Source organism: Schistocerca serialis, chromosome 4 (assembly GCF_023864345.2).
Source record: "Schistocerca serialis cubense isolate TAMUIC-IGC-003099 chromosome 4, iqSchSeri2.2, whole genome shotgun sequence".
NCBI classification, from domain to species: Eukaryota; Metazoa; Arthropoda; class Insecta; order Orthoptera; family Acrididae; genus Schistocerca; species Schistocerca serialis.
The window spans coordinates 636,800,701-636,826,095 of NC_064641.1; the positions used below are offsets into that span (position 1 = coordinate 636,800,701).

Below are 25,395 nucleotides of genomic sequence, written 5' to 3' on the forward strand. Positions count from 1 at the left end.
GTGGCCCATTACAGGTGGGCATAGAGTGGTGTCATGCGGGTGGCCATTTCCATACCACAGATTCTTTTGTAGGTGATGCCTTCAATGGTGAAGTAATTGTGGGTGAGGATATAGTTGGTTATGGTGACCAGAATTGAGGTTGTAAGTTTGGAATCAGTGGGGCATTGGGTAATATAGTGTAAAATAGGACATGGTACTTTGGTACTGTTACTCTTCAACTCAGTGTCTTTACCTTTGTGTCACTGTGCTTGATATTTTATACCATTTATCAAAGAAACTGATCCAATTCCTTCAGTGCCAGGAATGAGGGATACCACCCTCATTTTTTTATCGACCTGTGACTTTTCTGCCCACATAAGTGGGAACATCAGTATCTTGGAAAATGCAAACCCTGGATGGAAAATTTGTCTGCACTACTGAATGATATGGCTTTGTAACATGTTTTTTAAAGACTTCATCCAGTTATTATCCCTATCAGTGTACCATGTGACCCATTGAAAATTGTGATATTGCCACCAGCAGGGCAGCACTGATTTACACACTTATCAGTGAAACTTGCTACAAACCTAGCTCCTGATCACATTTTTAATTTGATGTTAATAGGACTGCCTACACTTATGTACAGTATCCCACACTGCCCTTAAAGCAACGTCATAGCACACACACTGGCTGGCTGAAATTAACATGGTAAGTTAGTAAACATCACTCTTTACTTAGCACCTGACAACCAGAAGGAAACAATACTGACTAAATCACTCAGAAATTTCACAGTTTCTGATAGCAATGTTGTACTGTATTTCGTTTCAGTAAACAAACATCTTGTATTTCCATTTACACACCGTTTCCAAAACATCTGAAACGAAACAGGGTTTAAGATGTGAAACAGTTACATGTGTAAAAAGGAGTCAACAATATTCTACCAACAGAACAATGAAACAGGGTTTTACATTAAAATCTTTATTGCTTTTGTATTAATATTTGAAAAGAGTAAAATTATCACCTTCTCACAGCGCAGACTACACTGCATAGCCTTGTCTTTCTGAGCAAAGTTCTATCATCTTTCTTTAGTACTGATCCATATTAAAAACATGTAAAACTGCTTCTAAATTCTTTTACTTCTAAATGAGTATAGGAACTGTAAAATTCAAACAAATTCTATGATTTACCAAATGTTCTAAAACCAACTACTTTCCTAAATAGATTACATATGGAAGAAGTAACATTTCTTTCTACAGGTACTTATGCAAATGGGCTATTTGTTAACAAATTTTCTATAGCAAAATTTGCTAAAATGTAATACTGAGTCAAACCAGTAACAGAATATGATATAGCTGGAGTTGTTAAATAACAAAGAAATTCTCTCTCATTATGAAAAACTTTGCAATTATACTGTCGTTTGTTTTCACTCACATATAGCGCTGCTGTATAAATGTTTGACCCAAAAATATCACAATGCTCTTTTCATGTATGAAAAATTAATAGCAATAATTTACTGTAGACATTGGTTATGGAACTTGAAATACAAGCCAATTCTTTGTTTAGCTTGTTTCACAGTCATAGCAAATACCTTTGCCGAAAACTGCAGAAAAAGGAAACACTGAATTTTTAGCAAATCTAAAAAATAAATTACATTTTCATAATTAATAGTCCAGTTTCACATAGAAATGGATAACACACATATTGTACAAGAAATAATATGTAGAGAAGATCCATAGAGATCTATTTTGAAGTAGTTAACATATGTTATATTGAACACTAGAATTAATAAACTTTATGAATAAAAAACAATTTTGTAGGAAGGCCTCTCTGTCAGATGAGAAGCAACTAATATCACATCTATCACTTAAAATTGTAAAATGGAAAGTAACCTTAAAAGTTATCAGTCACTGACACAAAAATTAAAGTCACAACAGGCAATAACTTACATTTAAGTTGAGTTAAAATGTTGCACACAGTTCCATCAGTACATTGAGATACACTGCACTTCGAGACCCTTCGGCACTATAAAAATCACATTGTAAAATATCCCACATTCAACAACAGTATACTTCAACAATCTAAATGTATAGTAAACGCATTGTTTGGCAGGAAGAATCTAACAATAAGGGCACTTCAGAATTGTACAATACAAGAAATACTGTTACAGAACAACAAATTCAGCATCAGGAAAAGTATTTACATTTGTTTATGCAAAGTCATACCCAGTGACAAAAGGGAAAATATGTTAACAGTTAAATAAAACACCTGACTGCAGGCAAAACAGACAGCTTCATTCAACAGGGATACATAAGTTGTCTGTGCCTATATTTACAAGATTCTTCAATTAAAAGAACTGTGTTACTAATGGCAAGCAAAGTAAAGTCTACAGGCACACCTCATCTCTTCAGTCTTATCTGCTAACAACTGGGTACCTAAAATATTTGGTATATTACTAATCCTACAAAGATATAAACTAATTCGTCTCAGCAATCAGACGTTCCTAAACAAATAACCACTACTAAGACCAATTTTACACAATCTAATGTTTTCAGATAACTAAAAACAGACAATGCTCATGACCTGCTGGCAATTACCGATGCTCATCACCTCCTCTAACTTTTTTAAAACTGTCATTGTAAATATATCACAAAAATATGTGGTAAAAATCTTTAACAAAACATAGCAAATGCCTGTAAACATGGCCACTGATGACACAGCCCTGCACAGGGTTAGCTGTTGATTTTGTCACATTCAAATATTTTTTTTTCTGTAGATCACAGGAGTTGCAAAGAAATTACTTTTAGCAAATACTTATTGTGAATTGAAATCATTACACATCTTCATTGATGCAACCCACTATATTCCTATGATCAAGACAACTTGTTACAGTTCAGAACAAATTCAAAATGATAAAATTTCTTCATCTTGAACTTGGTACTTATTAGACCATGTTATATACAGCAATAACATCAAAATATTGCACTCTAAATACAACAATAATCTTTATTTTAAAATTTACTGCACAAAAAGAGATAAAATTATTTTAACATTTGAATTCATCACACTGTCATTAATTGAGCAGGAACTGGAAGGATAAGTTTATTTACATCTGTAAAGATATATTAAACATTCACATATGGAAGAAACCCTCATAAAGAATCACTGACGAACACATACAGCGACAATGTGAATTTAAAAATTTCATTCATCACAATAGAGAAGAAATATGCATAGACCAGTAAGGATAAAAGCAGTTTCATCAGCACTGACACTATCACAAAATGGCCACTGAAATAAGTATCTTCTTTCACTTCACAAACATTCATCTCACAACAAGTAAGGAAGCATTAGGAGCAAAAACTTAAAACACTTAACACTCAAATTCGCAGAAAAATATGCAACTTTGTTAAAATAAATTAATACTCCATTAACTGATAACTATAAGAAGTTTATCTGGGAAATTCTGATAATCAATATGGGATAAGAGCTGAAATGGAACACTGAAATTGCTTCAGCAAATTGTGAACATGCTTCAAACAATCTGAGGAGAGGGCAGTTAGCAAAACAAGTAATACAGCAAAGCTGCAGTCACACAACAAGGCCTCGCCTCTCATCATCTTCATAGATCATTCCTGGAGCACCTACAGTAACAGTCGTAGCTGATCGTGGTGGGGGTCGCGGAGGCAGCCTCGGTGGTAGCTGCAGTGGAAGAGCTGGAGCAGCTGTGGCAATTCCACTCATTTCATAGTTCCCCGAGTCAGAGCAGTCTGACAAAGTTGATGACTGAGGCTCTGTGTCAGACAGGTGGTAGTTGGGGGGTGCCGCCTGCAAAAAGAAAGAGCACAAGGCAATGAGGTTTATTTCCATTTTTTATCATTACACGAACAGCTAATTCAAAATAAATCACATAAAATACTTTATGTTACAATACAAATGTATACCCTTCCTTTGCAGTCACTGGGGGGAAGGGGGGGGGGGGAGATACTGTTTCCAGGGGTAGTGTTCTACCCTCAGTTTTCATCCCTAATTTGTAGAAACACGAATACATGTATAAAATAAGTTAAATAGTATATTTCTGATGCACTCTACTTTATTGAAAGAACTGAAAAGCCTGTGCAAACAATATACCTGTCCTCCACACAAAGTCAGGCTGTAAAACACTTCAACGAAAACTATGTTAGATTATTTTAGTTGCAATTAGTTCTACAGGCATTATAAATATCTTGAATGATGTCAGTTTGCCACACTGGCTGTTATTGTTAGATTTAAGCCATCTTCTTATTTTATATATTGATCACTACTACATAGTTACACCAGGACAGCCATTCTTAAGTGTGAAGTGTAATCCTATAAATGCACATACATGGGTGAAATGGAGGCCATACTTGAGGGGGGAGTGAAACAGGGTTGTAGCTTGTCCCCTTTGTTATTCAGTCTGTACACTGAGCAAGCAGTAAAGGAAACCAAGAAAAAATCTGGGAAATGAATTAAAATTCAAAGAGAAGAAACAAAAACTTTCATATTTGCCATTGTAATTCCGTCAGAGACGGCAATGACTTTGGAAGATAAGTTGAACCGAATAGAAAATAGGTCATAAGATTATCGTCAACAAAAGTAAAACTAGGATAATGAAATGTAGGAGAATTAAATCCGATGATGCTGAGGGAATTACACTGTGAAATAATATACTAAAGGTAGTATATGGATTTTGTTATTTGGGTAGCAAAATAAGTTACAACAGGCAAAGCAGAGAGGTTATAAAATGCAGACTAGCAATAGCAAGGAAAGTTTTTCTGGGAAAAAAAAGGTTCTGTACAAACTTAATCATGTATATAGATTGTTCATCTATCACAGGAATCAAGAATCTCAGCAATTAATATAGGAGAGACATCAGTCCCAAGAATTCCAAGACTTTTGAGAATTTTTTAGCTTTAAGTTTAAATTTTTGTGTAATTTTGCATTTGCTACTATAATTTTTTATTAATTACATTAATTTTGGAGTTAAATTAATGTAATCAGCTAATTAGCAATTTCAGATGGGTTTACTTTGTGTTCCCTCATCCCTGTTTTGATTCCTGGTATAAGATTTGATGGAAGTCTCCATAGAAGAAAATCGTACAGCCAGCCATAGGGCTATTGTTGTTAACACAATTGTCGAATTGTTCTGTGGAATGCTTCAGTGGAAATTTTATAGGATACCAGAACCTCACCCCAAACAACAAAAGTGCAATCCCACATCAGTCACCAGTACTACTTTGCTCTGAAATATGAAAGATGCTCTACATGTCATAGGCATAGTGTCTCAGGGAAAGTTTGTATGCAGAATGAGCAATTTGTAAAGCAATGCTAGTGCTGGCGTGGCGCTTTAGTCGGGTGTCCTTATGCCCATTAGCATTAGATGGCAAGGCCCGGTTTTCACAGTTGCAGAGGCATTCAGTTCATTGTAGCTCAGGCAATTAGTATGAAATATTCATGAATCATATACATAAACCTTCCTCGTGAATCACTCTACCTATTACTGAAAACCAGATCAAAATCCCTACAGAAGTTCCTGAGATTTTTGTTGGATAATGAATGCAACAGAAGTTTGTTATGGCACAAAATATTTATTATGTGATGTACTTACAAATTAACATGTTTTGGATTCTTTCCTTTACTTGTACTGTGAAGCCAATGGTGTTGCCACAGCGTAACATCGGTTTCCGTCAGATCACCAAAGTTAAGTGCTATTGCGCTTGGCTAGCACTTGGCTAGGTCACTGTCAAGGTCTGGCAAGTGCTTTTGGAAAGCAGGGTGCACTCAGTCCTTGTGTGGCCAATGGATGGGCTACTTGATTGAGAAGTAGTGGTACTGGTCACAAAAACTGACAACAGCCAGGAGAGTGGTGTGCTGACCACATGCCCCTCAGTATCCACATCCAGTGACACCTAAGGGCTGAGGATGATATGGCAGACTGTCGGTGTCGTTGGGCCTTCAAGGCCTGTTCAGACAGTGTTTGTTTGTTTGTTTGTTTGCTCTGTGAAACCTTACTTCTTGCCACATTCAGGACCTTCGGTCAATGATAAATACACTATTGGTTTCAATGAGCAAGTTAGTATAAAAAAATGGCTCTGTTCTGTGTGGAATATAGAGTCTTACCAAGGTAAAATGAAACTGATAAACAGTAAAGACGTCTTACCAAGGTAAAATGAAACTGATAAACAGTAAAGACAAGAAGCTTTTTGAAATGTGGGGCTACAGAACAATGCCAAAGATGAGATGGGTAGATAAGATAACTTATGTAGATGAGATGGATCTTATTGAGGAGAAATGAACACGCCAGGATTAAAAAAGAGAGAGGATACACTCTTCTGCATCAAGGAATAGTTAATTTGATAATGGAGGGAAGTTTGAGGGTGAAAACTGCAGAGGAGCACAGGACACACATTCGCGTGGATATATGATACAGACAGTGGTTATGCAGAGATGTAAGAGACTTGCGCAAGATAGGCTAGCAAGAGAGCGGCACCAAATCAGTCTTCGGACAGAATACCACAATGACAACAACAACAATAAAACTTGATTTCGAAAGGCATAGCAATCAAAGCAATGTGTGGAAGAGAGAAGTTGATGTAATCAGCCATAGAGGTTAGGGTATGCAAAGGGAATTATTCTTATTGATTAAAACTTCAGTTTTCTTTGTTCCTCTTGTTTCCTTTTTGCCATTGGCCTCAGAGTCAAAGTTTTAAGATTCCATTCCTAGTTGGCATTAGATTTTTTTCCTTGGCACTAAATCTGACTTACCTTCATCATGTGTTATGTATGTGAAAAATGCCATGTTCCATCACAGTTAAAGTGTTAGTTCCTCTGTCCGATAACAATGATTAGATGGATCAAATCCTAAGTTGGAAAAATTTACCAGTGAAACCTAGTCGACTGCTATTGTTCACAAACCAATCTATGGGTTGATAATGCCTTTACTTTTATATTATTTAGAATTAATTTTGAATTTTTCAGCAGCACAAATCACTCTACAAGTATCAAAGACTGATATTTGCCAATAGCACTACAATATTTAGGTTAGAACAAAGTTATTATACCTCACAAACTGTCTATATCAATAAAAGTCAAAGATAGTAGCCTACCTACTTGAATTAACTCCCAAGGAGACAAGTCCTTGAAGTTCATGTATTCGCAGGTGGGATGGGGCCCATCTAGTTTAAAAAAGAACAAAGAAAAAGAAAAGAACAAAGAAAAACAATAATAAAAAAGAAACAATGTTTGATATAAAATAATACGTAAAAAATTAATGTCAAAATATATGAGATTCAAGAGCACACACACACACACACACACACACACACACACACACACACACACACACGAGTGGACAGAGAGAAGAAAAAAGACAGGGCCTGGAAGTGACGATGGACTAAAAGCCATGACTCACAGTACACCCCCAGTAGCTGAAGTACACTGCAGTAGTTAATCATTAACTCTTCAGAATTTCAGTTCTGACAAGTCACTTCTGTGCCTCAAATCCCTGCTAATAGAGGCACTGCAGCAAGTTCTGTTTCCCCAAATGTAAGCAAGTTCTGTTTCCCCAAATCTTACAGATAAAATGACTGCTTATGGCAATCTCTCTGTGATATAGCTGGAAAAAAGATCAATTTTTCCTTTATTTTTAAGTAATTTTTTAACTCTTTGAAACTGATATTTCGTCCCAGGATATTTACAATAGTATAGTTTTTAGAGTATGTATTGTGTGTGAGTGCAGGTTGTGTATATTTTGTAGCCACGACAATTTTACCTTCAACTAACATTTCATGTTATATCTTCGTTTCCTCCTCAATCACAGAATCTTAAGACCTATCCAAAAGTTCATTAATTCATCATGTTCTTTAATTCCCACCGTGAAGCAGAACATTGAGGAATGTGGCTCAAGTCTTAGTACGCATTACACTGAAGTGGCAGTCAGATTTTAATGTTGTGGATTGTATTATAATTAACTATGGTAAATTGCTGTACGCTAGTTATACTCATACTGGCTGAATTCAATATTGTTTCACTTATTCATAAATCATCTTCCACATATCCCATAATGAAAGATAGCCTTCAAGAATGTGGAACAAATCAAGCTGCACAATAAGAGGTAAAAGCAGCCACTGCAGGCAGCCTATCTTAAGTATAGCAACAACATATTAAGACTGGTGCTAATTTTTTTGTGCTGAATTATGGGAATTACTTCTAGATTATTTTACACATGTATGCCATGAGAAAAGCAGTTACTTTGAAAAAAATCCACTGCTCATACACTTAAACTTCTCAGCTGCTGCTTTTAGCTACTACTTCATACCAAGCATTTATGGAACTTTACTCATTTCAGAGACATCTATTAGTTGTCCATATACTGAATAAGTGAAGAAACTGTTTAATATGAACACTAGTGTTACATGGAATTTAAATCTTCAAATCTAGACATACCATCAAATTAGAAACTGTTTAATATGAACACTAGTGTTACATGGAATTTAAATCTTCAAATCTAGACATACCATCAAATTATAAGACTGGGCAATAAGATATTCTTTAACCATGTTTTTGATAATCTGGGGATTTTCAGTTTTCTGCCTTAAGCTATTGGCAACCTTTTAAGAACTTTTACACCAGAATATAGAACTCCAAGAAGAACTGCATCAACACAAGATGATTATATCTAACTCCATTCTGAACTGTAGATAACAGTATATATCCTGTCCGGAAATTATTTTTACTCTTGCTGTTAACCACAAACACAATTTTGGGAGTAATTACATTGACACATAAGTGTAAGAATTTCAAGATACCTAAAGATGGTTCTGCAAGAGGTTTGTTAACAGCTTCACCCATATTTTTAATGCATGCTTCTGTGGAACAAATAATGGCTTTTTCCCTGTCAGCAGTATTGCTCCAGAAAATTATGTCATAGGACAGTACTAAATAAAAGAATGTACAACATCTTTCATTTAGTTTCATCCCTATAGTATTATATAATAATGTGACCTGATTTCTATAGGTAGGATATGACTAATGCCCTACCATACCATTTTAATTTAGCTATTAATATTTTATGGTCTACACAGTTGAAGTTCTTGTTAAGGTCACAGAAAATGTGAATAGATCAATTTTCCTCAGTTCACTCTACCAGAACTGTGTATATTTTAATACTGCCTGTGAAGAGAAGCCTTTTCAAAAGCCAAAGGAACTGTTACTGAAGAGTTGTCGGATTGATGGATCAATATTTTGTGATAAACTACTTTCTCGAGAAATTTTGAGAACACAGGATGGAGGGAGATTGATCTATAATTAAAGATCACTTATCTGTCTGCACTTTTATAAATGAAAGCTGCTACTGCACACTGCATTTCAGAAAACGCACCTTGACTCTTCAATTGTTTATAAACTCAAGGAGGGGGAGAGAGAGGGGGTCCTATCAAATCAAAACAAGATTTTTGTGCTTTGATTAAAGTACCATTATAATCAGAAGAGTTACAATGTTTCAGTAACTTAATGGTTTTTGCAAAATCTCAACAGTTCATTTGGGAAAACTGACCTCTGCTGCTGGAGTATGCAATGATTGTCTAAGTAAATCTAATGTATCTGCTTCCAAACATCCATTTTCTCTTCCATATATTTGCAGCTAATGTTAAGAAGAACTCACTGAACATAGTGGACAATGATTTGAATGTAAGATAATTTTTCTCACTGCTAGTGTCAACATGGGACTGAGTATCATTTGCATTGTCAAGTTAATTCATTTCATGCCTAAGAATGCTCTAAGCAGCCATCACTTTTTCCTTGAAATTTCAGTTTTTTGTGCATGGAGCAAGGTTTTTCACTTTCTGATGCAATCGGTCTGTAAAGGAGACAGTTTACATAACACTTGTTGGACCCATCTTAAAATGTTGCTCACGTTTGTGGAAACCATACCAAATAGAATTAACAGAAGGTATTAAATGTATACAAATAATGGCACCACAAGGGGTCACGTTTGTTTGACTCATGGGAGAGTATCATAGAAATGCTGTAAAACCTGTATCAGCATAGGCTTGAAGAAAAGAGGCCAGTTATTTGTTGAAATAATTCTTACAAAGTTTCAAGAACCATTGTTAAGTGAAGAATCTAGGAATATTCTTCATCCCCATATATATTACTCCCACAGGACCCAATTAAAGTGTTCACAGAAGCATTTCAACAGTCCTCCTTTCTGTGCTCTATACGCAACTGGAATGAGAAGCAGCACTAAAATGTGATACAATGCCAAGTACTCTCCACCGTGCACTTCACAGTGGTTTGCATAGTACATATGTAGATGCAGATTCCATAAACAGCAACATTTTTATTTTGATACTTAGTAGATTCCCCATTTTTCTTGCTTTCTTCTAATAGGAGATTGTTGAAACATATGCACTAGAATACAGAACCACAGACTGAACAATACATATGGAGACTATTAGTACTTTTCTGTAGTTAAACTACATTGCTCAAGAAAATAACTGCACAAGGCAAATAGGATTGAATGTAAGACAGTATTATTGTCTTCAAGTCAACATGCTGAGAGAGGTACCTAAATGTAAAACCTGCTGACTTGAGTTTCTTGATTGGTATGGTTATCAGAATACAATTAGACTTTGAGCTGGAAATTCCTGCTAATAATAAAATTATATATTAAACCGTTGAAACTTTTCCAGTATGTAGATAGCCACTAGAGGATGGGACTGCTTATCATTTGGAGCTCCATTAGGCAGTTGAAGGAACCCCTCAGGGAAATAGCAGGTAGGTTGTGATAAAAGGCCAGTATCCATTCTGCTTGCATACGGTGGGGATGGAGGAAGGAGGATGTAATGTCACATCGAAGATATGGAGAGACACTTCCAACAGTGACTGAGTGTAGCTGGTGCACCAGGCTGCAAATCAAGGCTCATGTTGGCATAAATGATGCCTTTTTTCTGGGCTCAGAGACCATCCTTAGTTCCTACAGGTGTCCGACTGAAGCTTTGGTGAAGACAACCAGCCTCTTAATGTTTTGCAGCATAGATCCTAGAACTGATCATGGTCCTAGGGTTTGGAACCAAGTTATACCAGATGCCCAAAGAATTCACTGACTATCTTGATGTGGATTTCTTGACCTCTGCTACAGGGCAGAGAATTGTACAACTCACATGAATATATCAGGCATGCAGTACATGCAGGAGGTGGCTACTAGGATAGCGGAGGATATGTGGCATGCACATCTTGGCTTTTTAGGATAGAGAAATCCCGCCACAGGCCTGATAAGGTGCGCTTGAGTTTCAGTCATGGAAGAAAACTGTCCCCATTAAAGAGAGTAGCATTCACTGTGGCAGATCAGAAAAAGAAAATGTTAATACAGTATCAGTTAACTGCTGGAATGTCTATAAAAAGATTCCAGAACTTGTCTCGCTCATAAATGATACCAATGCCCACAGGGCCATAAAAATTGTGATAATACTAGGTGTGCCAGGAAAGCCTGGTGAATGGTCTCAGAAAAATAAAGGAAACATGAGTTAAAAAAAAAAGCACCTTTACTATCATAAGAGCAATCACTATTAGCTGCAATTCACTTCTGAGCTTGATTGCAAAGCTGTCAGAAACGGTCAGCAAGGACTTCTTGTAGAATCGCTCAAAGCACTCTAATCACGCACAATGTTTGCAAAGCGTATGCCTTTCAAGGTTAATTTAAGGTGGGGAAACGAAAAGAAGTAAAAGAAATTGTTCCTCTTCTAGCAGCAGTAGGTTGCTGGAGGAGAAAAGCATACCTAGTGATTAGAAAAAAAAACACTATTCCCATTTTCATGAATAGCCACCTAACAAATGCACAAAACTATAGGGCTATATCTCAGTCTGTTGTAGAATTTGGACCATGTTTTATGCTCACATACAGTATTACGACATTTCTGGAGATCAATTATCTCTTCTGTGTGAATCAACATGGGTTCCAAAAACAATGATAATGTGAGATCCACCTTGCTCCATTTGTTCACAATACCCAGAAAGCAACAGATACTAGCATCCAAGTTGATACTGTCATGTTTGACTTCTGGAAAGTTTCTGCACTGTTGCCTAATGAACAAAATATGAGTATATGCAATACCAGACAAGGTGTGATGATTGGACTGAAGAGTTTCTAGCAAACAAAGCACAGCGTGTCATTCTAAACACAGAGATGTAAAAGTACTTTGGGCATGGCCCATGAGAGTGTTATAGAACCATTATAATTTTTTTTAAGGTCTGAAGTCCCGTGACACTTTTCATGGATGATGACGTTATGCACAGAAGTAGCAATGTTAGAAAACTGTACAAAATTCAGGAAGTCCTGCAGTAGATCAACTCTGTGTAGGGACTGTCAGTTGATCTTCAACACAGACAAATGTAACATACTGTGAACACACAGACAGAAGGACCATTATTGTATTTCATAACTACTTATTATCGAGTAGAGGATGAAAACAGCAACAGAGTAGTGTGCGGTAAAGACCAGTGGCCTTTTTTGAAACAACTGTTTTTCTCCTGTATGTAAGTAATTCCCATAATCATGCATGTGCATATTCATGACTGGTTGTTAATATACATAACAGAAGTAGAATGCAGTTGCCGTTTCTGGTTGTTAATATATAACTAAATGGTTCCACATCTCAGAAAGTTATTCTTCATGTTTAAATTTATCAAACATAGAGTGCAAATGAATGAAAGAAAATGTATCACTTGGCTCTGTTTCTGTGTGCATTCACTCCCATTTTTTTTTTAGTAAACCATGACCCAACATGCTTAAGAAATACATTTAAGAAGATATACATTTTATATTTACACAGTTTTTAAATTGGCAGCATTATTAGTTTGTGTTCTTTGAGATCCACTAATGTGGCAAGGCTTTCAAAGATGTAGTCAGTAACATTCAATAAACCTACAAGGTTCGGACTAACCTTACAGTTTCGTACACATATTCATTCCTCCTTTCCTATTACTACATGTACAGTAGTATAATATTAGAATGAATCTTTCACTTCTGAAACAGAGTGTGCAATATTTTGAAAAGTCTTAACCAATGACAGGTGTGTGACATATCAAAACTTGAACCTGGTATCTTCATTATACTTTTTTTACCTCTATCAAAATGTATCTGACTCTTTTAACTGTTTTCCAAGTGATATTCTGATATGCAGTCGCATCCCCTAAATTTCTGCTCCCCTTTATTTTACTTCATTAATACTCACAGCTTAATAATTTGTTTGAGAGGTTTCTCATGCTTCAACAGGTGAGGAATATACTGTATGAGTGTTCTTTCACATCACAGTTATTGCAGCAGCTGTAGTGTTTTGTTAATTCTTTTAAAAATATATTCACTCTGCTGTTCTGTTGTTCAGGAATTTATTCCCTGTGGTAACACTGGAAATCAGTAGGATACAATGTTTTCTGTTTTTTAGCAGGAGCAAATCATGCTATATATTATAATATGATTGATTAACTGGCAATGCATCAGTTACTACTCCTGTACGTGAACATGCCTCTGTTAAGTAACTCTCCAAGTTTCACAATAACATGTTGCCCAACAGCTTCATCTTCCATGTGCTCTAACAAGGGAACCTCCCCATCGCATCCCCCTCAGATTTAGTTATAAGTTGACACAGTGGATAGGCCTTGAAAAACTGAACACAGATCAATCGAAAAAACAGGAAGAAGTTGTGTGGAACTATCCCTCAGGTGAAAAGTTAATTTTCGCAAAGTTATGTCTGTCCGTTCGTTCATTCATTGACGCCTCTGTTCACTGTAATAAGTTTAGTGTCTGTGTTTTGCGACCGCAAAACTGTGCGATCAGTAGACAAAATGATGTGCCTTTTTTTTGTAGTCTCATTTTGTTCGTTTTCGTTCGTTGTATCTGCTCGGTGCGGATGTCGCAAGACACCCGTTTCAGTTCGTAGTTGATCCATTATCTCAGTTTTTTTTATTACAGAGGGCAACTAACCCTCTGACCGAACACACTGAGATACTGTGCCGGTGTCTCTCCAATGGGCACCGAAAACATTTGATCACAAGGTCATAGGTCAACCGATTCCTCCACAGGAAAACACATCTGATATATTCTATACGACACTGGTGACGGCATGTGCGTCACATGACAGGAATATGTTGTCGACCCACCTAACTTGTACACTTGGCGAATGGGTAAAAAGATTCTTCTACCTTGCCCGATTTAGGTTTTCTTGTGGATGTGACAATTGTCTGAAAATAAAAAAAAACTGAACTTTTCACTCGAGGGGAGGATTGAACCAAGGACCTCTCGTTCCGCAGCTGCTCACGCTAACCACGGGACCACGGTGCTCCTGATTTTATTTAACCCTTGATGTCGCATATCTTGCACATGGACTACTCAGTTTGTACATTTTGCTTATTTTTTTCACAGTTCCACACAACTTCTACCTGTTTTCGCGATTGATCTGTGTTCAGTTTTTCCAGGCCTATCCACTGTGCCAACTTATAACTAAATCTGAGGGTGGTGCGATTGGGAGGTTCCCTTGTAAGTATAAATGATAATTACATTAGTGTGAGCCATGGTCTCAGTTAGATGATCAATTTCATCCCAAAATCTGTAGTTGTGATCCAAACTGTTACCTGCACACCCATCTAAATAAGTAATGAATGATATTTCTTTTTATTGTCCCTCAAGAGACAAAAATTACATGTAATAGTGATGAGGTCTGGCCTTTGCTTAAATATATTAATTACCTGGAGATCACCCAAAGAATTTTGTTCCAGTTCTAATGTTTGCCCAGTGTTGATGCTATTGGAGGCATCTGGACTGGCATTGTTAGATTATAACTGTCTCCTGGATCTTTTTCACTTATTTGGAAAGCTTGACAGTACTCCAAGGTTTCTAATATAACTAAAGTAATCCTGTTGCAAACTGCAGCTCACATTTCTTTTTAACCCTTCCTGTGTGAATTGTGAATAATTTTTAACTAACTATTCTTTCCTCCGTATTTGTCACTTTTCCTGCATTTCTAAAACTGACTAGGAAAAAAAGTTTATATAGGTTGCAAAAAATTCTATATGAAAATTATGCTGGCATCTGTACCCTGTGGATCTGTGACAGGTTCCACACTTGTCAATTTTGGAACTAAAATTTTGTGTGACAGCTGAAAATATTTTATCACTGAAAGTTTATTAATATAGAATTTCTAAATATGGTTAATTTTCTAAAACTGTAAAAGAGTGACAATATTATAACATAGTTTTAATTTGTGCTTTAAAGACCAGGTACACAGAGTAACCAAAATTATTTATGGAATAACTTATATATATTTTCTAATGGAACACAATATCTTATTAGAGAATAGTGTTTGTCTCAACTTCTTGTGAACACATGATTAGTGTTAACTTAACCTATCTAATTATCAGTCATTTAGTATGAGACACAAATACTTAACTAGTACTTCTCAAAACTGTGTTGGATATTAGTTAACAGAGCATGACAGCTTCAGTTACAGAATCTGTTGGAAAGGATTAAAGTTTCCAACATATTTTAGTTAATCAATTAATTAATCCATCCATCAATCCAGTTCTACTGATCCCTTCAAGGAAGAGAACCTTCTTGGATGCGTAATGAGTCAAGAGTACGCATTAATCAGTGTCATGTATTCAATGGATGCAAGGTAAGTACCACTTACCAAGCATAAACTGAAAACAATATGAAACTAATGGCTAATAAAAACATTAAAGTTTAAAACCATTCCTTTAAGGGGATGACAAATGCAATATTATACAATAGTTTGGGATTAGCACTGCTGATTTTTCCAGGAAATGTAGCTACACTCTAGCCCCAGCCAACAGATCATGTAGCGAGGCAGCTGTAGGCCTTAGTGTCAGGTTGAAGAACTAAAATTTTTAATTTCATTTGTGGAAAAGGTACTTGTGCTCAAGGAAAATGAGTAATTACATAAGTGGTACATAATTTTACATTATCTCTATGTCATAACAGTCGTAACAGTTTATAATAACCAATGTCAGTATGAATGTGGGACTCGGCTACACAACTTTGATGCCCCAGTTTCCAAGAAAAGAAGAACGTAATACAACTGTGTAAACCTACAACTAAATTGTGCATTATAACTAGCAATCTGCCACAACATATTTCAATAAGCAACTTTACAACAGCAATGAGTAGTTATCAGGATGCGCAAAAGCTAAACAAATACAATTATTTTGAACTCGTACATCTTCTAAGTGATTCTGATGAAAAGCTGAATCATTATTTATAACATTCTTCTGTATTTACAGGAGTGTCAAATCTAATACAGAATGATTTGACTGCTTCTGTATAAAGAAACTCATGAATAAAATAACGAAGGAGAACAGTGAATCAAATTTTGTCTCGCTGATTTCGGATGAAACAACTGACGTGTGTAATTTCTTACAGGTTTGTTTCATCAGTACTTCACTATGTCACAGCTGTCGGTCAAGGCTTTTAAAATTCATGAACATGCTCAGAGTTATCAAGGAGCTGATCATAATGCTGGTCATTTGAATGGATTGCAGTCAAGATGCTCTTACTACTATTTTTCCAAAGCATCCAACAGAACGAGAGTTACAGATGATGAAGTAAAAATGACTGCACCATATGACTTCTGTATGATCAACATTTTGACCCGTCTGCTGGGATCTTCTTCAGGATTTGTTGTGTGTATTGGTGGGCCATTTTCACCACAAAAAAAGGGATTTTTCCTGCACTTAAGCTGAAGAAGAATTAGTGGTTAAATTATCCCTGGTGCTATTGGTGGACCATCGTCATTAGAAAACATCAAAATTGACAGAGCAAGAAAGAGGGAATGTTTATCAAAACTATTATTTCCAATAATGATAGAACCTGAAGTAATGAATTAAAATTTCTGCCACAGACAGGGCGTGAACCCAGGTCTCCTGCTTACCGGGCAAGTGTGCCAGCCATTACACCACCGCGGTATTGTATCTACCACAGCTGCACAGACTACCTAAGTCCAATGCCCACCGTAATACAGACTTCAATTCAGACCTTCACCCCCTTTTCCTCTTCTCACATCGTCACTACTGCTAAGGTCCTCAAACACTTGGAATAGCACCCAGCTTTGTACATAATGGGGAAATCCTGCATGTTCAGCAGATCAATGAATCACCTATGCCTGGGGTACAGGCAGAATTTTCTCATTACATACAAAGCTGGGGTGCTATTCCAGTGTCAGAGAGCCTCGACAATAGCGGCGATGTGAGAAGGAGAAAATGTGCTCTGTCTGAACTGCAGTTTGTGTTAGGAGGGGCACTGGACTTAAGACAGTCCCTGCTGCTGTGGTAGCCATAACGTTACAGTGGTGTAGTGGCTAGTACATCTGCATAGTAAGAAGGAGACCTGGGTTTAAGTCCTGGCGTTGGCATAAGTTTTCATTCATTACTTCAGCTTCTATCCTTATCGAAGTTAAAGTTGAGACTCTTACATCTCTGGAAAAATGTTATTCTATCAGTTCAAAAATATTATTATGGTCTATTACTCATGCAGAACATCTACATATTCCCTTTTTTGTTGGGGAGAAGCCATGAAGTCCAAAGCTTATAGCTGTCCTCTCCATTGAAGTTACATTTGTTCTTGAAATCTCAATCACTTCTCAGACTTCTGTTCCATAAATTATCTGTCAGTTGGCACATGTATGTTGTTGAAATCGATGTCATTGTCACAGTTCTCCTGATGTTCTGCTACCATAGATTTCACGATCTGTTTTGGCAATGTGTGGCATTCATGTTCCTTATTATTTCCTCTAACAGTCGTTCCAGTTCCACCTACATACACTTTTCCATAGCCACATATGATTCCATAGGCTCCCACAGTGTGGGGGAAATCAGGAGTGTCTTTTTTGCATCAGCAGAAGTCCTTCAGTTTCTTTTAGCTGAAAAAAAGGGTCCCGTATACCATTTTTCCATAGAATTCTGCTAATGCAATCATTAAGCCCAGAAACAAATGGTAATTTATCAGAGAGAGAAGGCGGTTCCTCATCCTTCCTATTGGCACAGTTAGTATTTCGTTCAAGAGACCCATCTAAGGACAAACTATCATAGACATTGGCCCTCATTGTCCTCTTTAAGAAATCCAACTGTGATTCCAAGCTGTTATTGTGACATACAGAAGGTATGTTAAAATAGAGCGTTGAGTGGTGCTTGCTTCTGGGCTGGGAGACGGTGCGAATGGCATCTAAATACCTGCTCCTGTTACTAGGCTTTCTATATGCTGTGTGTCCTAGAGTGTTGTCAGATTATATAGCAATACATCTAGATAGACAGAGGGGGGGAGAGAGAGAGAGAGAGAGAGAGAGAGAGAGAGAGAGAGAGAGAGAGAGAGAGAGAGAGAGAGAAAGGCAAAGTTGATTTTGGGGTGAATTTCATTTAAGAAATTGTGGAAACAGTGAAGCTCCTCTATGCTGTGTGGCCATATAACAAATGTGTCACCTACATAGCAGAGATTCTGAGCAACAGGCATTAAATAATGCACCATTAAAGCCTTCCTGCCATGTGGATGATACATTTGTTATACGCCCCCACCCCCCCTCCCCACAGCCCAAGCAACCAGAAACAGTGGTCATGTGTGAATGAGTTGTGCTTGTGTGAATGTGTGTGTGTGTCCCATTGAGTGTCATATCTTATTGTCCATTCAAAAGTCTGAACAAATTGGAGCAATATTTGAGTGAAATTAACACAAGCTTAGTAGCAAACTATATATTAAATTGTGGCTTGTGTTCTGTAAAGTTAAAGTAATCTGAGACCTATTTAAATTGCATGTGAAAATGCACTGATGGAAATGGAAAGTGTTACACTGTGAAGCACAAGGCTGATATTTATCAAATTTTGTGGAGATGGTCATCATATGATGGACATAAAATGATTAAACTTTCCTTCCATTTGGAACTCATGTCCACCATCAGCATCTGTAACAGGGTCTCCACAGACACAAATACATTGCACGTGCTGTAGCATGGAAGCAAACATTTTCTGAATGTCATCTTGATGAATTCCTTGTCATACCTGAAACACATGCTGCATCAGTTCATGAAGATTTCTTAATGGAAGCTGATACAAAAGTATCTCTCTCACTGTCACATCACAGGCATTCTCTATGGGTGACAAACCAAGGGATCTGGCAGGTCAGTCAAGAATCCATACAGTCCTTTAAGCAGTCTTTGGTGTGAACTGCAGTGTGTCACCTTGCTTTATCTGGTGTAATATGCCATTATCTACCTCGGCCATGAAGGGTATAACAGTAGGGTTTATCATTCCTTCCACATACTTGTGAGCACCCAGCCTCCCTTCAACAATTACCAAGTCAGTTCCTTGGTCATAACCAATAGCCATCAAACCAAATTCCAAGATAAACCTTTCAGAATGTAAATTCATGGTCCAAGAAACCCTTCTGTTCCTGACATTTCGTCCAGGACTGCTCTGGACATCCTCAGAGGTGATTCTACTTCTCCGCTGAGTCTTGCTGACTTGGACGAAACGTCAGGAACAGAAGAGTTTCTTGGACCACAACTTTACATCCCAAAGGTTTTACCAGCAGCTACGTCATCAGGTTGTGAAAGCCTTCATTCTATGATCATAATTCCAAGAGTTGGAGAGGTGTGGGTCTCAAAAACACTGAGGCCTGTGACCTTGCATCCAGTCATTTATTGACACTATCATGTCATGTGACTAAAAAAAACAGAATGCATTTCAATATCCCAGTTGCCCAGTTGACTCTGGCTGCACCACACTATAGACCGATTTCCCATTTGCAAATGACTGTAGTCTGTGCAGGTCTAGGCATGGACACGGATTGCAGCATTGCCAGTTCAAAGAAATGGTTGCAGTGCACCCATACAGGTGCTTTGCACTATAAGAAAGTGTGGATCCTGCAAATTATGTCGGTCACTTGTTTATATAGAATTCATTGCTTACCACCATCATCAGCCATGACTGTTCACAACAAGTGAAATTCAGCAAATAACTCGCTAAGATCACATATAATGCTTAAGATCACATATAATGCTCACACTGACTATGACATTCACAGCAGAGCACTCAGAAAACTACTGAATGCTCATTGGCCATCACAGAAAGTGTGACATCAGGTGCGCACAATGAACCTACACTCTACCGCCATCATTTGTGCCCCAACTGCAGTCTCTGTTGTCCATAATATGATGTCAGTGGTAAATGACACACAGCAATTCGAGATCTCAACCCGACTTCGAGTAATGTGTTCTTAATTATTCAAAGGAACACACTGCCTGTAACCTCTGCCCACACTGTAGCTGTTGTCAATTAGCTATTCATCAGAGCAAGTAGAGCAGTCCTTCGACCTTCTCATAGTATACTCCTCCTGGAAAGATTCAGGCCTGCTTTTCTATCCGCACTGTTGTCATGAGTCCATCTCATCGCCACTCATTCTGCAGCAGTTGCACTAGTCAATTGTTCGCACTTAAAAGTACTGCCAGGTCCTTCACGCCAGTGTTTCATCTCCGCTAGCTCAGTGCCTAATGGTGATAAGCTGCATCTAGGGATGCTATGTTGTGATCTGAAAAGTTCTAGTAACATTAGACACATCCAGTAGTCAACATGTACTCGCATCAGTCTTCATCTGTAAGACAGATTTTTTTCTGTACTGAGAATACTACAAATACACTCACTTAAGGATAAAGATGTCCCACAGGCATGGAAACAATGAAGCATCCATTTGGTAGCTTTCTATCAAAATATATCTGTGTAACATTTTCCATTTCCATCAGCATACTGCACTCTTATTTTGGCAAGAACAACCTCAGAGACTAGAAACAGAAAATATTTGGTTACCTGCAATGAGGCAGGCCTTGGCAGCACTCGTCTTGCACCAGGCCTGGGGACCCTTAGGGAAGCGTGCTGTGGCGGCCGGTGCCTCTGCCTGTGGGTAAGCAGAGCCTCTTCTTCATCCTCAGAAGTGCTGTATGCAGCCACTGCCACCCCTGCAGCCGGTCCAGGGTAAGAAACACTACCACTGCCACAAAATTCACGACCGTACCTCGGCCCAATAGTTCTAATAATTGTGGCATCTGTCTCTGTCGTACTACGGCTAGATTCTGCAACTGTGTCATAACCTGCATCAGGACTGGTGTAGCGGGCCGGTCCCGTTCGTTTACAGTTCCTTCTGCGGCAACAAGCTACTGTGGCAGCTGCTGCAATTGCGATCACTGCTAGGGGAACTCCGATCAAAAGAGTTAGACCAACAGTGGACTGCCAGTCAAAGAAGGTTTCATGTAGTTCTTCAGGCATTGGGCACACGGTAATGTTACATGTCTGCGTCACGTCAGTCACGGAGGGTGCCAGGAGGTTAATTCCGCGGTCTGATGTCCATCGGTGCAGGTTCCAAAGATTGCAGTCAGACTGCAGCAGCCCACCAAAAAGTCTCAGGTACTGTAATTGCACTAAACCACGCAGGGAACATACACTGAGCACTGGGAATGCATTGTTTGCCAGGTACAGATGAGTGAGATTACTCAGTTCTTCAAAAGATGTAAATGATACGTCTTCTACATCATTATTCTCCAGGTAGAGCTTCTTTAGACCACCCAATCCAGTAAAGAGCCCCGGATTGATCTCTCTTATTTTATTATGATCTAAGTGAAGAACACGTAAATTCATAAGTGGACTGAAGATACCTATCTCAAGACTTTCAAGTCTGTTGTGAGAGAGATATAACACATCTAAACTGGTTTGTTGAACAAATAGGTCAACATTGAGTTCCTGTAGCAGATTACTTGAGAGGTCAAGCACAAGCAACTGGTTCAATGGATTGAGTGCACCACTTTCAATGTTGATAAGCCTGTGAAAGAAAAGAAAAAGCTTCATAAAGTAATCCAGTTCTCACAACACTAATGTCTCAATAACAAATCTTGTATTTTAAAGTCTAAGAAACCAGGTAATAAATATAGATCGTGTATAATACTCTGCAAGTACCCACCAGACTCTTAAACGTGCTGATGAAATAATGACCTTATTTGAGCAATATACAGGGTCTTTCATAAACCAAAGGCAGATTTCAAAATTTTTCATTGCCCAAATATTGTATGATTGGGAACATTTTTAACACTTCATTTGCTAATGCACATTTCAAAGTTACTACTTAGAAGTAAGGATAATTTTTCATCTTCAAACACAAATTTGTGAATTGCAAAAGATATTTGTTGAGGTAGTTTGCATTTGCAAGTGCATGATATTCCCTTTAATAGAATTGTTGGATGGCTATGGGAAGTCCTGGGAGCATGTCCCTCCACCCTCCAAATGACAAATCTGGGAAAGGAAGTGCACCACACACAGGTTGTGGGCTTGACTATACGGAGCTTATTGTCAGTCACTTCCAGCCACTCATCCTCCCACCGACGCATGACTCGTGAGCTCAACAGCGGGCTGAGTGCGTGCAGGGGGATAGCACACTGAGATACTTGTGGATCTAGACACGCCTCCTTGGCTGCGAGATCTGCCCTTTCATTCCCAGCAATGCCTACATGCCCCGGATCCCAGCAGAAAGCCACAATCTTCCCCAGTCGCTGTAGTTGGAAGAGGGCATCCTGGATGGTCTGGACTATTTTATCTGCTGGATACAAATGTTGCAATGAGTGAAGGGCACTGAGTGAATCGGAAAAGACAAGAAATTTAGGACAGGAAGGATGTCTCATCTGCTCCAGTGCCCACAAGATCGCAGACAATTCTGCATGTTTTTCCCTTTCCTTACGTTTTACTTTCTTATGTAGCATTTTTCTTCTTTTCCTGCCTTCTTTGTGTGTGTGTTTCAGTTTTATTAGGTCTGTCCACATTCGTTCCTTTTAATGTGTCAGGGTGCTGATGACCTCGACGTTGAGCGCCCATAAGCCCCAACACACTGCACTGACAAGTCTGGGGCTATCCCAATAAAATCACTCTTAAGTGATGAATCAGCACAGGAAGAGCAAGATCTTCACTGGTTGCGATCCTGATGTCAGCAAACATTAATCTACATGTATGGAGTCATGACAAAGAACTCTTTTGAATACCTGATGCTTGGTCCCCTTGTGAATTAAGAGATCACATTGCCACTCCTGTAACTTGGTATTTCAGAAGCAATTGATCTAAACATGATACAAAATATAGACCCAATTTTACCATGCTCTGCTCAGCACTCCTTAAAAATTCAGAAGTCCACAATCAAAATGACATTTTATAATCAGACCTTTCTTTTGAAATACTATACATCATTGATGAATTTAATTGTATTAAAAGGAATGCATGTTTCAAAAATTTATTACATTCACAACAATATAGATGGAATTTGTGAGTACATCTTCTAAGAGGTACAACTTCCAATACAGCCAGTTGCAAAATTAACATTTAAAAAAAAAAAAATGACAGTGCTTTGAGAGGGGAAAAGGTTGTATTGTAAGAGTGTTAGGTTTATCAAATTGATAGAGTTATCTCAGTGATCAATCAAGTTTTTTCTGCCAGTACAGAAACCTTTGAAAGAGTTTGAAAGTGTGGTCCCTTGAGCAGAATTATTCTTAATCTGCTGGTTTCCCATGTGAGTGTTGCATTTAGTGAACATGCACTAGTTCAGCAGGAAGAAGCCTCTTATCAGAGTTTGGAGCCATTAGATAGCTGGAGGTTGTGTTTAATGGACGAGGACAACTTGGTGAGGTCTAGTTTAAAGAAAAGACTTCAGTTTGTTTCTGTGGAAATTCAAAGTGAGGAGATTATCAGTGGAAGCTGCTATAAATCAGCTGGGCTCAGTTTAGCTATTGGGGTATATGTTTTTAATTCTAGTGATTGGCTCTGGGAGGTTTGTTACAGTGTATTTATAAAATGGTACAATTTTAATCCTGTTTCGCAGGATGGCTATCCTTATTTATGCTGATTTAATAGTGTGGCACTGCAAAGAATTAATTAGAATCTGCCATTAAATGTTTCTGTGTAAATCGGCAGAGAAATATGTTGCATAAGAATCCTTGTGTATGACGCAATATTGCTTCTACCCACAGCCATGAGTTGAAATTCATGTAACAACGCTGTAGCTCTGAGGACTACACAGAAGGAACATTTCAAATGTTATTTCAAGAATTATAAACAACCAAACACTCCATGTACAGACAGAAAATACTACTGCATATCAGATGCCAGCAGAAACAGATGCATACAGCTGACACAGAACCCACCTTATGAAGCACAGGTTCTGAAGAGAATGGTGTTGGAGGAAATGAGACTGTAGCCTGCTTATTTATTAATATTAATATCACCATACTCATATTTCTCTGAAATGCATTTTTATTTGTCCATTGCTCTTACATGTAATGAATCCATCAATGAATCATACTATTCCCTTTAGCATTGGGATTACACCAAACACAGTATAGGTACCTCAGCTGCAATGTTCACCTTACCATTTCTACAAGAAACAATAGGAAATCTGTCACCTGACAATAATGATGTCTGTGGACTATTATTCAACATAATAACAACAATTCCAATGGCTTGGTTCAAAAATTCACAGAAAGAAACAACTAAGGTACTGCTTAGTTGTGCTCACAGTTGCACACTAAACCCTAAATTTGAAGCCCACAGTTTCAAATTCAGAGAAAACCATTACACAATATTGTCTCAGTACTTGAAGTAGCCGACCTGTATGGTTTCAGTATCTCACTTGCAACAATATCTAAAAAAAAGACTGCTGATTAAGTAAGTTATCTGATGATACTTAAAACATGCAAAAGTGAAAAATGACCAAGATGCAAAGCAATTTAAAAAGACACAATCTCTCTCCTCTTTAATTCACATTTACACACTCAGTTACAACCAGCCACTCATAAAGTAGAGTAGAAAATAGAGTATTTATTCTAAAATCTGCTGAAAGAATCCAATTAGCCGGCCTGAGTGGCCGAGTGGTTCTAGGCGCTACAGTCTGGAACCGCGCGACCGCTACGGTCACGGGTTTGAATCTTGCCTCGGGCATGGATGTGTGTGATGTCCTTAGGTTGGTTACGTTTAAGTAGTTCTAAGTTCTAGGGGACTGATGACCTAAAAAGTTAAGTCCCATTGTGCTCAGAGCCATTTGAACCAACCAATCCAATTACATTAGCAGGGTAAAGGCTGAAGTAAAAACTATGTAAATGCAAGCTAGCTGATCAACAACAATGGAAAGAGAAAAAGGCAGAGAGAGATTGAGATCAAGAGCCAGCAAGATATTGTATTACATACACTCCACCAGGATCTACCATTACCATGTTGAGGAACAATATCATATATTTTACATGATCATATTTTTAATCACACTCAACTGTTTGCTGCTAAAATAGATGGCAGATCATGTGCTAAAGTAACTTCTATTGAGCA

At 37.9% G+C, this 25,395-nt stretch overlaps 1 protein-coding gene across 6 annotated transcripts in view; it reads right to left on the reverse strand.

Annotated features, from left to right (window-relative positions):
• Positions 1-941: 941 nt before the first annotated feature.
• LOC126475484 (leucine-rich repeat-containing protein 15-like) overlaps positions 942-25,395 on the reverse strand; it is a 351,235-nt gene continuing 326,781 nt past the window's right edge. For 2 of the 6 annotated variants that reach the window (XM_050103383.1, XM_050103384.1), the window contains exons 5-6: positions 20,857-21,862; positions 942-3,804 (exon numbers count right to left, since the gene is read on the reverse strand). In XM_050103383.1, coding sequence (XP_049959340.1) covers positions 3,568-3,804; positions 20,857-21,862 — 1,243 coding nt within the window. In that variant the 3' untranslated portion in view covers positions 942-3,567. Of the gene's footprint in view, positions 3,805-7,103; positions 7,173-20,855; positions 21,863-25,395 lie in introns of all 6 variants that reach the window. The other 4 variants (XM_050103386.1, XM_050103388.1, XM_050103385.1 and 1 more) reach the window with 4 other exon arrangements.